Genomic DNA, 17,036 nt, shown 5'->3' on the forward strand with positions numbered 1-17,036 from the left:
TGAAAGCAAGAATTTTGACTTTCCTATTCATTGCTGTGTGGTAGAAGAGTGCTTGGCACACAACAGGCACAGTGAGTGTTCACAAAATCATTTTAAAAGGCTGAAGAGTCTGATGAAATGATTCAGAAAAAGACTCCAAATGCATAAAGATGGCCCTTGTGTCACAGCAAAACAAAGAGAGCTACCTACATTTTCAGTAACAGAGGGTAGATGAATTATGGCGTGTTAACTGGTTGAAAAAGTGTTAAGGCCATCACAATCAGTGATTACGAAGACTCTAGAACATGGGATGCCTACAATATGTTAAGCAGAAAAATGGAAAACAAAAGCAGATATATAAACCATGACCACAACCATCTGGGTTCAGATTCCAGAGGAGCCCTTGTTTTTGCAGCCCTGGTGGCGCAGTGGTTCAGAGCCTGGCTGCTAACCAAAAGGTCTGAATCCATCAGCTGCTCCTTGGGAGCCCTATAGGGCAGTTCTACTCTGCCCTGTAGGGTCGCTACGAGTTGGAATCGATGGCAACGCGTTTAGTTTTTGGGTTTGACAACCATCTAAATCCATGGATAAGGAACAAACAGATAAAAAGATGTGGAGATAAAGAAAAAGGAAAAGTTGCGATGTGTAGGAACTTTACCTTATTTAAATATTTCCCGTTATTATACTATAATGTCTGAATAAATACAAATCAACTGTTCTAAAAGTTGGGGATCACAGTCTATTCTAGCCACATGAATTGCTTAGAAGTATTAAACTCCCCAAAAGAAAATTTAAACATGTATACAAAATACATGATACAATAAACATTTCATTTATCAGAAAATATCTGTCAGCTCCAGGCAGGAGGGACCCAGGCAAGGGCCACGAAAGCAGCCCCTCTCCCAGTCCCCCACCAAACCCACGTCAACTTTACATAGAGAACCTTCTCTGGCAGAACTTAATACTGCTTATTTTAGAATCAATTCTAACACCCTAACCCACAATAGATTATAAGCATCACACCAGAAAGGGAATAAAAACTGTTTTTGGAGGTAGGAAAACTTAGAACCATAAGACATATTGGTTGATAAAACTGGAATACGGGAAAAGAAAAAAAACTGAAGCTCTAAAAGCTCAAAGGTTCAGGGCCATTAAGCTTAGGAGGAAAGAGCCCTACACAGCAGGTGTTATGGCTGCGGTCGGAAAAGAACAGTACATGTAGGACGTACGTGTATTACAACATCCACGTGTAGTACAACCTTTCAGAGTTCAACTGTAAGCTCCTTAGAGCAGGCTCCTGCCTCAGTCACCACTAAACCCCTGCAGCATACAATGGGCACTCCCTAACCATCTGTTAAATAAATCGGTGCTAAGAGTCATTACAAAGTCAGTATGTTTAGTGTGTCCTTTGAGAAAACAAAGAAGCATGAAATACATGGTAGGAAGGTTTCCACTGAGATTGTTCAAATAAAATGTACTGGTGCTCAAAGAACCTCCAGCTACTAGAAAATCTATTTACGGGAACAATTCCTTCCCCGATGATACCCAATACCAGGGTCTTGACATAATGTTGTCTTATCTTTTCAGAACTGTACATATTTTCTCAGGAATTCATATTTATAGATCGAAAAATAATACCCAGTCCCCCCAATAAGACCTTTTATAGACACTAACTCAGTTATGTACCATAATTTCCAAAGAGAAGCTTCAAAGGCTCGGAAGAAACCAGTACAGCTGGTTAGTAGTAGGGCTGAGAACAGAAGAGCAGGGCTGTGCTAGAGCTGCATGTTGTAGTGGAGTTTCCAATAGGACGCGCTCCTCCCCGCCCTCTCGTCAAGGACCTGTAACACAGACACGGGGCTACACTGCCCTACGTACCCCCATCAGAACAAGAGCCTCTGCTTTAGCTTCTTCTGTTTGAGGAAGATGAAGATTCATTTCATCACCATCGAAGTCTGCGTTGTAGGGCGTACAGACACACTCGTTGAATCTGAAGGTCCGGTGGGGCTTGACCCTGGCCTGTTAGATACAACACCACACGGGAAAAGGAGTTAGTCATTTATCCAAAACTTCTCAGTTTTGAAATACTAAAACATGGCTTTCTAGAAAAAGAGACATTTTAGATTAAGGAAATAAATTTTTAGTTGTCAAGTGATATTTGTCACTTGTGGACTCATGCAGGTAGCTTTACTAGCTCAAACCAAAAAAATAAATTTGTTTTAATACCATGAGGCAAATACCAATTCTACATGGGAGTCAACGTGAAGGGGCTCCCATGGGCTGAGGACGTCAGAGTTTGAACATCTAAAAAATAAACGGCAGAAGTTGATCAAAACACACTGAATAGAATATGAGGAGGAAATGGAATACGTGTAGCTCCTTGCCTTCACGAACAACCTGCCTCCTTTGCCAGGAGACTAGAACTGAACGGTGCCTGGCTACTATTACTGAACGTTTTGATCAAAGATTCCATAGAAGAAGCCTGTCAAAAGGCGGGAAACGCAGACCAAAATTTCAAATTCTCATGGACTCTAGACTCTCTGTAGGCATGGAGGTTAGATGAATCCCTGAAACTACTGCCCTGAGATAATTTTTAAACCTTAAACCAAAAATGTTCCCTGTAGCCTTCTTAAAACCAAACAAGAGTTCAGCTTAGCTAGTCAAGAACGTTTGCCTTGAGCATTATGCTCTCTTAAGAACTATCTACAGAGGATCAAATTGACAACAGCAACTCAAAAGATTAAATAGGAACCTTCCAGGCGGTGAGTTTATGTTAATGAGGGAGGAAAAACACAGGAAAGGAGGGTGAGAATGTTTGCACAACTCAGAAAATGTAATCAATGTCATTAAATTGTACACACAGAAACTGGTGAACCGGTGATTTTTTTTTTTTTAATAATTTTTATTGTGCTTTAAGTGAAAGTTTACAAATCAAGTCAGTCTCTCACACAAAAACCCATATACACCTTGCTACACACTCCCAGTTACTCTCCCCCTAATAAGACAGCCCACTCTCTCCCTCCACTCTTTTCATGTCCTTTTCGCTAGCTTCTAACCCCCTCCATCCTCTCATCTCCCCTCCAGGCAGGAGATGCCAACATAGTCTCAAGTGTCCACCTGATCCAAGAAGCTCACTCCTCACCAGCATCCCTCTCCAACCCATCGTCCAGTCCAGTCCATGTCTGAAGAGTTGGCTTCGGGAATGGTTCCTGTCCTGGGCCAACAGATGGTCTGGGGGCCATGACCACCGGGGTCCTTCTAGTCTCAGTCAGACCATTAAGCCTGGTCTTATGAAATTTGGGGTCTGCATCCCACTGCTCTCCTGCTCCCTCAGGGGTTCCCTGTTGTGTTCCCTGTCAGGGCAGTCATTGGTTGTGGCTGGGCACCATCTAGTTCTTCTGGTCTCAGGATGATGTAGTCACTGCTTCATGCGGCCCCTTCTGTATCTTGGGCTGGTAATCACCTTGTGTCCTTGGTGTTCTTCATTCTCCTTTGATCCAGGTGGGTTGAGACCAATTGATGCGTCTCAGATGGCTGCTTGCTAGCATTTAAGATCCTAGACACCACTCTTCAAAGTGGGATGCAGAATGTTTTCTTAATAGGTTTTATTATGCCAATTGACTTAGATGTCCCCTGAATGAACTGGTGATGTTTTGCTGTGTATATTCTCAACAACAAAATAAATGAAATTTAGAAGGGGGAGAAAAAACCCACACTGAACAAAAGTAATAAAACTGAAAAAGCAAAAGGCAAAACAAAATAAGTATCAAACCAAACTAGTTGGAAGTTACTTACACCAACATCTTACTCCCCAAATTGACGATTAAGGGAAAGAATTGGGCATTTATGCTGCTTCTCCTTAAAGAGGAAACCCCGGTGGTGTAGTGGTTAAGTGCTATGGCTGCTAACCAAGGGGTCAGCAGTTCGAATCTCCCAGGCGCTCCTTAGAAATTCTATGGGGCAGCTCTACCCTGTCCTATAGGGTTGCTACGAGTCAGAATCGACTCGACGACAGTGGGTTTGGATTTTGGTTGGTTTCCTTAAAGAACTCTGTGTAAGCCAAGAGCCCTAGTTAACAATGGAAATTCTCCAGTACAGAAGTCCAGGTTGTAAACATGAAAGGAACGGTAACTTAAAAAATCACCATTTTGCCGTTACCAAAAAATAATATAGGCAATCATCATAAGTATATGAAACCATTAGAAAAAAAGGAAAGCATCAGGCCAAAGCATCTGAGCCCCTCATCATCTCAGCATAACTAAAAGTGGCACACGCAGGCAGCATGTGCCTCTTGAAACAAAGCAAGGAGCCAGTAACACGTATGAGTTATTTGTGCCTAAAAGCTGAACCTGGATCTGATCACACCTTCAGAGCTGCTTTCCAGATTACAGATATAGAAGGAAGAGGGAGAAACAATTCCACACGTAAATAACAAACTGAGAACGTGCAGTATTCTCCATGACTAATGGCCTCTGTGTCCTCCAGCGAATATGCTGAAACTTAAAAAGAGAGGGGTAACAGTTTTAGATCAACGGACTTAAGACGTGTCAACTAAAAGTAATACGTAGTCTTTGCTGTTCATTTGAATAAACTAGCTGCCGAAAGAGATTTCTGAGACAATCGGGGACGTCTGAATATGGACCTAGTACTAGACGATACCAAGGAATGACCGCTAATTTTGTTTAGTGTGATACTGGCACTGTGGTTATGTAAGGAAACATCTGTGTTTTTCTTATAGATGTTAACTCAATACACACGGGTGAAGACATGGCCTCTGGGTTCCTAAAAGAAAAAAGGTAAAGATCAAAAATAAAACAAACGTGGCAAAATGTTGAAAACTGTTGGATACGGAGGAGAGGAACATGGGAGGAGTTCGCTGTAACTATTCGTTACATAAGAGTCCAGTATACTGTTTCTGCTGCTCTTGTATATACTTAAACATTCAAAAAAAAAATAAAAACGAATTTCTATTTTAAAATGCTCCAAAACCACGCAAAAGGAAGGCCATTAGCCAACCCCCTAAAATCTCCTCAGTTGCTGCTGTGTCGATCCTGACTCACAGCAAGTCTTTGGGATAGAGAAGTGGCCACAGGGTTTCCAAGGCTGTCGTCTTTATGGAAGTAGACGGCTGTATCTTCCTCACATGCAGCGGCTGGTGGGTTCTAGCCTTTCGGTTAGCAGCTGAGTGCTTTGCCGCTGAGTCACCGGGACACTTTAAGCATAAACTACTTCGTTACTTCCACCTTTAAATAAAAAGACTGATGTAATGTGTTCATAAACTACTCAAAAACTGAATTTAGAAAAACCTTAAGGGTCTGCTTAAATACTGTTTGCAAAGGTTTCTGGATTTAACTGCTTTGCAGATAGGAGAATTTAGGACTATTCAGCAAATTAAAGTTGCATCTCGTTTCCACTTTAAGTCTCCAGAAAAAGGAACTGCTGGTGTTGTAAAATTAATCACACACAAAAATATGGTTTAAGGTCTTCACTGGACGGGTCACTGCAAAAAAAAAAAATCTTTTAAGCATTTTAGTTCCTTAGCTAAGATGCTAAATTAAATCAAAGGTCTATTTTTTGCCCCATTTTAATTCAGTTTATGCACACATATACATGTGAGTATGTGTGTATATATGTATATACATATATATATATATATATATGGAAACCCTGGTGGCGTAGTGGTTAGTGCTACAGCTGCTAGCCAAAGGGTTAGCAGTTCGAATCCACCAGGCGCTCCTTGGAAACTCTATGGGGCAGCTCTACTCTGTCCTACAGGGTCACTATGAGTCGGAGTCGACTCGACGGCACTGGGTTTGGGTAGGATGTATATACATACGTATCTTTTTAAACAAATCATCCTTTTACTTTCTTTTAGATACTTAATCATCTGCAACTAGTTAAACAGAAAGATCTAAGTTTTAAGAGTTAAGTAAAATAAAATGAACAAGTGTTAACATTCTAATCCAGGCACTATTTACACTGAAAGGTTGGTGGTACATGTGAAAGCTGGTCCATGAATAAGGAAGATCAGAGAAGAATTGACGCTTTTGAATTACGGTGTTGGGAAAAAAACTGAATATACCACGGGCTCCAGAAGAACGAAGAAATCTGTCTTGGAAGAAGTACAGCCAGAGTGTTCCTTAGAAGTGAGGATGGCGAGACTTCATCTTACGTACTTTGGACATGTTATTAGGAGGCGCCAGTCCCTGGGGAAGGACATCATGCTTGGTAAGATAGAGGATCAATGAAAAGAGGAAGACACTTAGTGAGATGGATTGACACAGTGGCTGCAACAATGGGCTCAAACATAGCAATGACAGTGAGGATGGTACAGCACCGGCAGTGTCTTGTCCTGTTGTACATAGGGGTCGCTATGAGTTGGAATCCACTCAACGGCACCTAACAACAATGGCTAATGAAGGAGCCCTGGAGGTGCAGAGGATAAAGTGATCAACTACTAACTGAAATGTCCGCGGTTTGAAACCACCATCGGCTCAACAGGAGAAAGGTGTGGCAGTCTGCTTCAGTAAAGATTTGCAGCTTTGGAAACCCTATGGGGTTTAAGGTCTTCATGGGGTTGCTGTAAGTTGGAATGGACTCAATACGGCAGGGGGGTTGGTTTTGGTTTTGGGGTGGCTAACGATTACATCTCTTCATACATTTGTTGGCTGCCTCAAGGTCCTCTTCGGTGAAGCGTCTGTTCATATCCTTTGCCCATTTTGTGACTGAGTTGTTTGTCTTTTCACTGTTGAGTTGTTGAAGTTTTCTATATATTTTAGACATTAAACCTTTATCAGATATGCTGTTGCCAGAGGTGTTTCCCCAGTCTATAGGTTCTCTTTTTATACTCTTGGAAAAGTTTTTTGATGAGCCTGAATATTTAATTTTTAGGAGGTCCCAGTTATCTAGTGTATCTTCTGGAGTCTGCATTTTTAGTTATGCTTGATATTCTATATATGCCATAAATTAGGGCCCCTAGCATTGTCCCTATGTTTCTTTCGTAAGCTTTACAGTTTTAGGTTTTACATTTAGGTCTTTGATCCATTTTGTTTTTGTGTACGGCATGAGGTATGGATGATCTTTCATTTTTTTGTAAATGGATACCAAATTTTGTTAGACTATCTCTTTCCCATTTAACAACCCTTTGTCAAAGATCAGGTATCCACAGGTGGATGGATTTACTTCTGAGTTTTCAATTCTGTTCCAATGGTCTACGTGTCTGTGGTCGTACCAGTACCAGGATGTTTTGACGAATGTGGCTGTACGGTAGGTTCTGAGATCAGGTAGTGCAGGGCCTCCTTTGTTCTTTTTCTTCAATAATGCTTTGCTAATCTGGGGCCTCTTTCCTTTCCACATAAAGTTGATTAGTTTTTCCATCTCATTTAAGAATGCTGATGGGATCTGGATCAGGACTGCACTGCATCTATAGATTGCTTTCAGTAGTACTGACATTTTCACGATGTTAAGTCTTCCCATCTATAAGCATAGTATGTTTTTCCATTTATGAAGGTCTCTTGGTTTTTTGCAGTAGTGTTTCTTTGTATAAATCTTTTACATCCCTGTTTTTAGACTTATTCCTAACTATTTTATATTTTGGGGGCCTGTTGTAAATAGTATTGTTTTCCTGATGCCCTTTTCAAAGTTCTCTGTTACTGTAGAGGAATCCAGCTGATTTTTCTATGGTGATCTTGGATCCTGCCACTTCGCTGAATCCTTCTACTAGTTAAGTAGGTTTCTTGTGCATTCTCTGGGATTTTCTATGTATAGGACATCATCTGCGAACACGGGTAGTTTTACTTTTTTCTTATCAATTTGAAAATGCCCTTTATTTCCATCTCTTGTCTTATTGCTCTAGCTAGGACTCCCAGTGCAATGCTGAACACGAGTGGTGATAAAGTACATCCTTGTCTGGTTCCTGTTCTCTGCGGGAATGCTTTCCGTCTCTCTCCATTGAGAATAATACTGGCTGTTGGTTTTGTGTATATGTCCTTTATTATGTTAATAAATTTCCATTCTATTCCTATTTTGGTGAGAGTTTTTATCAGGAATGGGTGTTGAATTTTAGCAATTGCCTTTTCTATATTGAGATGAACATGCAATTTCTGTTTTATTTATGTGATAGAGCACACTGATTGATTTTCTAATGTTGAATGATCCTTGCAATACCTAGTATAAACCCCCTTGGTCATGTTATCTTTTTATCGATATGCTGTTGGATTCTTTGTTGAGAATTTTTATATCAATGTTCATGAGGAATACTGGTCTATAATTTTCTTTTTTAGTGGTATCTTTGCCTGGCTTTGGTATTAGCGTTTTGCTGGCTTCCTGGAATGAATTCAGGAGTATTCCTTCCTTTTCTATGTTTTGGAGTAATGTGAGTAGTACTGGTGTCAACTCTTCTCTGAATATTTGTAGAATCCTCTTGTGAAAACATCCAGGCCAGGGTTTTGTTGTTGTTGTTGTTGGTAGTTTATAACCTCTTCAACTTCTCTTTTGTTATGGGCCTGTTCAGATTTTATACCTGTTCTGTGTATGCTGGGATGCTTGAAGCTCTCATCCTCTTTTCTATACTTTCCCTCCTTAGTTCCAGCTCATGTCCTGCTCACCTTGCTTCAGTCTGGTCGACATGGTATCTCTGTCTCCTGTTGGGAGTTCCGTGAAGTTGTCTTCCTCTACTCCCCACCCAAGGTCGCTACCAGCTTTGTCGCAAAATGGCCCCATTGTGCCAAGCTGTTTGGCTGCCCTTCTGTCCATATCGCTCCCTGTTCACTGCTGTCATTCAGTTCCTTTTTCCAGTCGATGTTCGATCTAATTCTGTATCTCTTCATTTGATGCTCAGACTTCCAGGGTCGTCATCTGAATCTGTTTCACTTTGTTTCTCAGGTCTTTGCTGTGGAGGGATGGTGTAATGCATCTGACTAAGTCATCTTCTACTTTATATATTTTTGTTTTAAATGTTTGCTAGTCACTTTCACACCGATTTCCCATTAGCTCCTGTTTTACTGCTGTGTATGAATATTGCATAAAAATATTAAAAACACTGAAGGGAAGCTTGAAATTAAACATGTTTCACTCAAACTAAAAGACAGAGATCAAAAGTTATGAAAATTAAGAGCTTACCGGCAATTTTCATTTAAAAAAAAAGAAAAATTTCATTTTAGGAGTCCAAAATTGAGCAGTGAATACTCACAGCAAACTTCACTCGACAGAAAATAAAATCGGCAGCCCAGACTTACCAGATGAGCCATGATGCTCAGTTTGTGCAGCGAGGGCTGCCGGTTGAACAGCACCACATCTCCATCTATGAGATGTCTCTCGACGATGTCGCCATACTTGAGCTCCTGAGCCATCTTTTCCCGATTTCCGTACTTCAAAAACCTAATGTGCCACAATAAACATGGTCTCTGAGAAGAAAGTTCCTTCACCAAGTGGTCCCTCTAAGCATCAGGATTCAGTCTTTAATTTGAACATGTCTTATTGAAATCTAAAATTTCTCCATTTATAAAACCTATCATTACCCTGGTGGAGTAGTGGTTAAGTGGTACAGCTGCTAACCAAAAGGTCGGCGGTTTGAATCCACCACATGTTCCTTGGAAACTCTATAGGGCAGTTCTACTCTGTCCTGTAGGGTCACTATGAGTCGGAATCGACTCGATGGCAACTGGTTTGGTTTTTTGTATCATTACTTTACATACCACCAACAAAAAGAAAAAAGTTGTGAATTAAACTATGGTATGTCACCAATTGTGAATATATCTTGATTTTTTAAATGTTAAAATACAAACAGAATGTGTTAGAATCAATGAAATACAGCAATAAATCAACTTTTCCCACATGACTCTGCTGATAAAATTCTCCGTGAAAAGCCAGAGTTGAGAAGATAAATGTCCCTGGATTATAAGTAGACTGAAATCATCCCTGAAAGCCCAGGAGATCCATATAGTGACTGACTTTCCAATGTACTCTGCCCACCTAGACTCAATAATGTTAAATGATAGAGTAATCAACACCTATTCCAAATAATCCAATAGAGCCAATGACATACCAAGGGGCTTACTGCAATTTAAGCAGATATTTTATACACGCCAAATTGTGTCACAAAAAATGTTTCTCAGACTGCCTTCTGTGGCTGAGCATGGCATAGTGAACTTTTTCACGAGAGGGCAGTTAAATGCAGTTAGATTGGAAAGCATTACCTTTTCATCTGCGTATGTCTCTGCTGAATGAAATTGGCTCCTGGGTGAACTTCAGGGCCATTTTGAACCAGTTTCCGCAAAAAATGGATGTTTGCTTTGTTCACCTGAAAAACCACAATAAAAACATGAGATACTGTTAAGTTTTTATAAGCTAGTATATGGCATGCATACACATACATACGCACACATACACTATAAAACATAGTATATCAATTTTTCTGTTCCTTGTGTTGACTCAAGTACGAGAGACAACCCTGGGCACCCTGCTGTCTAGGCTCTTGTGTGCAAGGAGGACCATGATTGTCAAACAGGAACCCAGTTTCAGCCTCAACTTGGTCACTCACTTGCTGGCCTTTGGCTTCCCCATCAGTAAAATGAGTGGGTGGGACTAATCTATAGGGACTTCCCAGCACTCATTCTGTGATCCCAGAAACAGGTGGCAACTTCAACTGCAATTCTTTACCACAGGCTTTTAATGTTCCAAAGCCACGAAATCAACATCACAGGCTCCAGTTTGCACAGGTTGTAGGGTGTTCCATAACCTGAACAACAGTCTCATGGAACACGACTTCAGAGAAGGAAGCTCTTGGGTCATTAGTAATTCAACACAGGACATGCCACAGAAGCTTTACCAGAAGCGTCTATGATCTGGCCCCATAATGAAACTCAAGGACAAAGCCAATCAATATTGTCCTATCATATCCTGCGGCTACCTAGAGAACTATTGAGAAAAAAAAAGCACTGTAAATACCCTTTTACACTCATGATGAGTGTGAATTGAGTGTAAACTGGTACAGCCTTTCTGGGTATCCAGAAACAGCCATAAATATTCAAATTCAATTGCCTCCATGAAATCTTTGCCATAAGGTCAGAAGAACTGAATGGTGCCTGGCTACGGTTATAGAACATTTTGATCAAAGACACTATAGAAGAGTCTTGATCAAAAGGGGGAAAATGTGGAACTGAACTTAAAATTCTCATGAAATCCAGACTTTCTGGAGTCACTGAGGCTGGATGACCCCCATGAGACTGCTGCCCTGAGATAATCTTTAAACCTTAAGAAAAACTTCTTAAAAGTCATCTTCAAACCAAACAACAGTTTAGTGTCATTAGTAAAGAGTGTTAACTTTGAGCATTTTGCTCTTTTAAAGAATTATCTATATAGGATCAAACTGACAACAGCATCCCCAAAGGTTAGATGAAAAGCTTAGGGGGCTGCAAGTTTATCTTAAGGGTCGTGGGATAATCTGGAAAAGGATAGCGAGAATGGCTGCACAATTTGAAAAATATAATCAAGGGAACAGAATTGTACATGTAGAAATTGTTGAATTGATGTATGTTCTTGTCAAAAAAAAAATATATATATACATATACACATTTTCTAAAATGTTCTCACTCTTTGGCTCAGTGATTCTAAAATTTTAAAATAATTCATCCCAAGAAAATTAAACGGCTGTGCTGTTTATCACTAAGTCATTTTTTTCCTTCCAAAGCTATTTATATACATATATATATACATATTTTTTTACCATATACATTCTTTTCATAGTAGAACATCTCTAAGGTTCTAATGACTAAAAATAAAGCAACTTCTAGAATATCGCTTTTTATAAAATACTCTTGTAAATTCTTTCGATATTATGGATATCCGTAATTTTTTTCTTTTGGTTACAGTAATCACCGTAGTTGCCCTTTATTCTTGCATTGCTCTTAGCGTCTTCCTTTGCCTTGGTCATGTTGTGCTGACTTCCTCCATATTGTGTATTGCCTTTCCCTCCACCAATATTAACATGTGTTTTCTTTCTAGTTAGTAACTTTCCTTCTATTCCTCTCTCATCCCTGGTAACCATCAAAGAATGCTTTTTTCCCCCCATGTGTAAACCTTTTCTTATTAAAATGGCATTTAGTCATTTTAAAATGTGAGGTACAGACCAGCATAGAAAGATATCTAAGATGTCATTAATCGAAAAAAAAACTTTCGGAACAGTATATACATCTATGGATATATACACATTAAGCTAGACATGCCTGTGGTTATGTTATAGGTACTGTAATATCGTCAATCCTCATTATTTGCAGATTCTATATTAGCAAATTTGTCTACTCAAAAAAAAAAAAAAAAATTTTTTTTTTTTCTTTTATAAAATTTATGTATAACCCCCAAAATCATTGATACCCCGGGTGTCTTGCAGTCATTTGCCAACATGGGCATGGGCAGAGTGACAGAAAATTTTAGTTGCCCAACATGTACGTTCCCAGCTGTCTTACTGAACAAAGCTGGTCAGGATTCTCTAATTCAGTGTTTGTGGAGACGTCATAGAACACAGCTGCAGCAAGTAACAAGAATCAACTGTTATGTACAAAACAAACTGGAAAGGTACACACACCCTCACACACACCAAACTGTGGGCTAGCTGGGTTACTGGGGACTTCCCACTCTGTTGTCTGGAACATCAAAATATATTGCAGAAGGTTAGATTTAAAGTGAGGAACTGAGTAGCCGAATGGTAGTTACCTTTTCAGGAAAAGTCAGAATTTTGGCCACATGAACTGGCACCGCTACCTCATCGATCCGGAGGTTGGGGTCGGGTGAGATGACTGTTCTGCCAGAAAAATCCACTCTCTTTCCTGAAAGGTTGCCTCTAAATCGACCTACACAAATATGAATATGTCAGAGAACCTAAAGGCACAGGGTATGCTGTTTAGGGGATTATATAAACAGAGAAATTGAGGAAAGCCTCCGATTTTCGACTAGACAAGCTTGACACGTACGAAAACCCAAACCCGCTGCCGTCAAGTCGATTCTGACGCGTAGCAGCCCTATACGACAGAGTAGAACTTGCCCCTTATGGTTTCCAAGGAGTAGGTGGTGGGTTCCAACTGCCGACCTTTTGGTCAGCAGCCAAACATTTAGCCACTGACCCACCAGGGGTCTGAAGCTTGACAGACAGACCAAAAGACTTTCACCAAAGACAGCAGGGTGTTTCCTGCACATTCTGACTGAAACGTACCCTGTTTTCCCTTCAGGCGCTGGACAAAACCTCTGGTCCATTTCTTGGGCGCCATGTTGAGGGGAATGCCTGAGAGCTCGCTGTTAATGTAGAGGGCACACTGCAGCTGCAGGAAGTCCCAGTCCTCCATGATCATCTGCGTCTTAGCGCCAGATATCCGATGCTAAAAATGAGCAGAGATTGAACAGAAACAACATTGTTTCTAGGTAGACTTGATTTTCTATTCCTTTAAATTTTATTTTGTTGTGGAAAATATACACAGAAAACATACACTAATTCAATAGCTTCTACACCTACAATTCAGTGACAGTGACTACGTTCAAATTGTGCAACCATTCTCACCCCCCTTTTCTGAGTTATTCCTCCTTCATTAACATAAGCACTCTGCTCCTAAGGTTCCTATCTCAACTTTTGAGTTGCCATTGTCAATTTGATCCCACACAGGTAGTTCCTAAAGAGCACGATGCTCAAGGCAGACATTTTTTACTAGTTAAGCTAAACTACTGTTTGGCTTTAAGAAGACTTCAGAGGGTTTTTTAGGTTTAAAGTTTAAAGATTATCTCAGGGCAACAGTTTAAGGGGTTTATCCAACCTTCACGGCTCTTCAGACTTCATGGAAGTCTGAAGTCTCTGAGCATTTGAAATTCTGTTCTGCATTTTTCCCCTTCTGATCAGGATTCTTCTATAGAATCTTTGATGGAAATGTTCAGTAATGGTAGCCTCAGCCTGATTTTCTTGACTGGACATTTTTGTATACACATACTCCGGAACTTATAGCCTTAGAAATGCTAATAGAAAGCACTGACCTTTTTAATGACATCATTTAGGAAAATGATTTCTGTCAATTTCATTGTCAGATCATCTTCATTGGTGCCGGACTTCAGATCACTCACAACAGAGGGCCTGATACACAGAGGGGGCACCAAAAGTCGCGTGAGAATCAAGTCGGAGGGCTTTCCAGCTTCCGGGTTCATGAGAAGCAGAGGGACATCTTCAGCAGGGATTCGTTTAAATAAATTCAGAACTACTAAGGGATTTAAGTTTTCCTACAGAAAGAAGGAAAGGAAGAATGGAGATGTTATATTAATTTTTCATAGTTTGGGCAAAGGTTTACTTCTTCATGTTTTCTAACTTGTCATTTACCTTAAGAAAAGTATAAACCACAGCAGGAATTTTTGTTGATAACATGCTACGTTGCAAGAGCCTTAAAAATGTGCATGTCCCCTATTTCAATTTATTTAAGCCAATTATCCCACTCCTCGTTAATTATTCCAAATGATATACTTTTAGAAACGAACACAAAGATTCAGTTACAAGAATATTCACTAAAGTTGTTTTTAATTGTGAAATTGTGAAAAGGTGGAAACCATTGGATAGGTTACAGGCTAAATAAATCGTGACAGATCTATACATGGAAAACTACAAAGCTACTGAAAAAGGGCACCACAGAAATGTAGCTATTAACATGGAAAAGTGTTCACAAACATTGGCACATGACATAAGCATGCGTACATCACCTCACGTTGGGGGCAAATGTACATCTATGCAGAAAAAAGGAAATGGAAGGGATCACCAAGGTGTTAACGGGACTCTCTTTAGGTGAATAGAATTATAATTGTTTTGCTTCTCTTTTTATTTTTTTTCTGTAACAAGCTTATATAGCCTTTGTAAAGACATGGGGTTCCAAGTGCCTGAAAAGTAGCGGGCAGGCGAAAATGTCAGGACCTTGGGCTATCCTGAGATATTTTAATAAGCACTGAGGTAATATAACCACTTGATTGCATGCTGCCCCTCTCCATGAAATGCAAACACACTCCCTCATGTTTTATTCACTGATGTGAGTGAGGGGCCTGGGAGGGGATAAATGGCGAATTCCCATTTTGGCCCTCTCCCGTCTCCCCGGGTGGTGCAGGACGGACCAGGGCGAGCTGATGATTACAGAGCATCTGCCACTGCTCCAACCACCACGACAGGCATCGAAAATGATCTCAAAAAAATGGATCTTGTTAGACTAATCTTAAGAAACAAGGAAAAACACAGCACAGAACACAAGCGATGTGATCAAGTGTTACATGTGGTTCAGGGGAGGGTAAGATCAAAGGGGGCGTGTCCAGATATCAGAGGCAGCTGCATGGAAGAAGTTAAGGGATGGGTGGAATTTTGGTGAGAAGGACGTTGGCAGAACACTATGAGCGGAGCACAAAAGCAGAGAGCTGGGCTGATGCCTCATCTATGATCCTGTTATTGTTATCGGGGTGGCAGTATCAGTGGCAAACACCTACTGTAACTGGATGACATGCACCGAGCACTCGTTCCGAACCAGGGACTGCACTAAGCACTTGATCTGGAATCCATCTCTCTACCCTCGCAAGAGTCCTAAGACAGACACGCTTGTAGTCTCTTTTACAGGTGAGGAGACTGAAGCCCAGGATAGGTCACGTGCCCAGAGTCATAGAGCTAGTGAGTGCCAGAGCTGGGCTCTAATCTCAGGTTTGTCTGACCCCAAAGCCGAGGCTCTTAACCACTACCCTGTTGTTACAGTTGTCAGCTGTTGCTGAGTCGTCTCCAACTCACGGCACCCTTATGTATAACAGAATGAAACACTGCTTGGTTCCATGCCGTTTTCATGAATGTTGGAGCTTAACCTCTAAAATGTCTACTTGGGAAAAGTAGGGTGGGGTTGACAGGAACGTGGTGGCAGTTCAGGAATGCTCTGAGAGCCAAGCTCCATGTACCAGACAAGAGACCCTTAAATGGGAAGTGGTTATCTCCTGGGCTGAATCTTTTAACAGACTTTTCAAAGAAAAAGGCCTCCCAGGCCCTGTTACTGCTAGGTATGCTGAGACAGTGAAGCAGTCCTCTGAAGTGACAGTGGTGGGAAGTCAAAGATGCTAATAAGGACAGGACACCAGGATCACTGCAAGTTCCCTAGCCAGGATGCCTCCTGGCTTCCAGGCCCACTCCCGTACAAGCCTCGCCTCAGAGAGCTCCTCGCCTCCAGGGCTGTGGAGGGACAGATCCCCCTTCTCAGCCTGAGCTTCGGCTTTCTCTACAGTAACAACCATAGTCCAGGGGCAACACTTAGAACAGTGGCCGCATGTGAGCAGCAAGCACTTAACGTAGGCTGTGATCATTAGTGCTCTCTCGGCCTTGCAGACACATCCTCCATTTCAGAATGACCCTATGTGCTACTTAACCCTGGACATGCCTAGCTCACTGCCCTTGACTCTTCAAACTCTACTCAAGTTTAAAGACCAGATCTTTAAAGTTTAAAGGCCATCCCTTTCCTCAGTCTTCCCTAACCACCAAGTCAAAAGTGCCGTGTCCCACCTTCTGGTTTCCCACTGAGCTTACTGTCCCTGCCACCTGTGTGTCTGGCAGCACTCTGCTCTGTAACATTAGCTGCCTTTTCACATCTAGGCTGCATGACCCGAGAGGAGACCGACTGCCCGCAGTTCCGGATGATCCCTCACAGGTCCAGTGGAGGACAGGTACTCAGTAGCCACTGACGTAGCTTGTTAGCTTCTTGTACTATCAGCTTTGAAAGCAGACAATAACAGGAAAACATTGGTTGTTGCTGTTAGGTGCCGTCGAGTCGGTTCCGACTCATAGCGACCCTATCTATGCACAACAGAACGAAACACTGCCCAGTCCTGAGCCATCCTCATAATCGTTGTTATGCTTGAGCTCACTGTTGCAGCCACTGTGTCAATCCACCTTGTCGAGGGTCTTCCTTTTTTCCGCTGACCCTGTACTCTGCCAAGCATGATGTCCTTCTCCAGGTACCAATCCCTCCTCACATGTATAAGGTATGTAAGATACAGTCTCACCATCCTTGCCTCTAAGGAGC

General features: G+C 41.3%; 1 protein-coding gene across 4 annotated transcripts in view; it reads right to left on the reverse strand.

Moving 5' to 3' along the window:
• POLR3A (RNA polymerase III subunit A) overlaps window positions 1-17,036 on the reverse strand; it is a 72,472-nt gene that overhangs the window by 43,338 nt on the left and 12,098 nt on the right. For all 4 annotated transcript variants that reach the window (XM_064269769.1, XM_023547135.2, XM_064269767.1 and 1 more), the window contains 6 exons: window positions 13,993-14,232; window positions 13,187-13,349; window positions 12,691-12,827; window positions 10,176-10,279; window positions 9,216-9,357; window positions 1,858-1,998 (listed from right to left, as the gene is read on the reverse strand). In XM_064269769.1, the coding sequence (XP_064125839.1) occupies window positions 1,858-1,998; window positions 9,216-9,357; window positions 10,176-10,279; window positions 12,691-12,827; window positions 13,187-13,349; window positions 13,993-14,232 (927 nt within the window). The remainder of the gene's footprint in view (window positions 1-1,857; window positions 1,999-9,215; window positions 9,358-10,175; window positions 10,280-12,690; window positions 12,828-13,186; window positions 13,350-13,992; window positions 14,233-17,036) is intronic.

The sequence above is a fragment of the Loxodonta africana genome, chromosome 16 (assembly GCF_030014295.1).
Source record: "Loxodonta africana isolate mLoxAfr1 chromosome 16, mLoxAfr1.hap2, whole genome shotgun sequence".
NCBI lineage: Eukaryota > Metazoa > Chordata > Mammalia > Proboscidea > Elephantidae > Loxodonta > Loxodonta africana.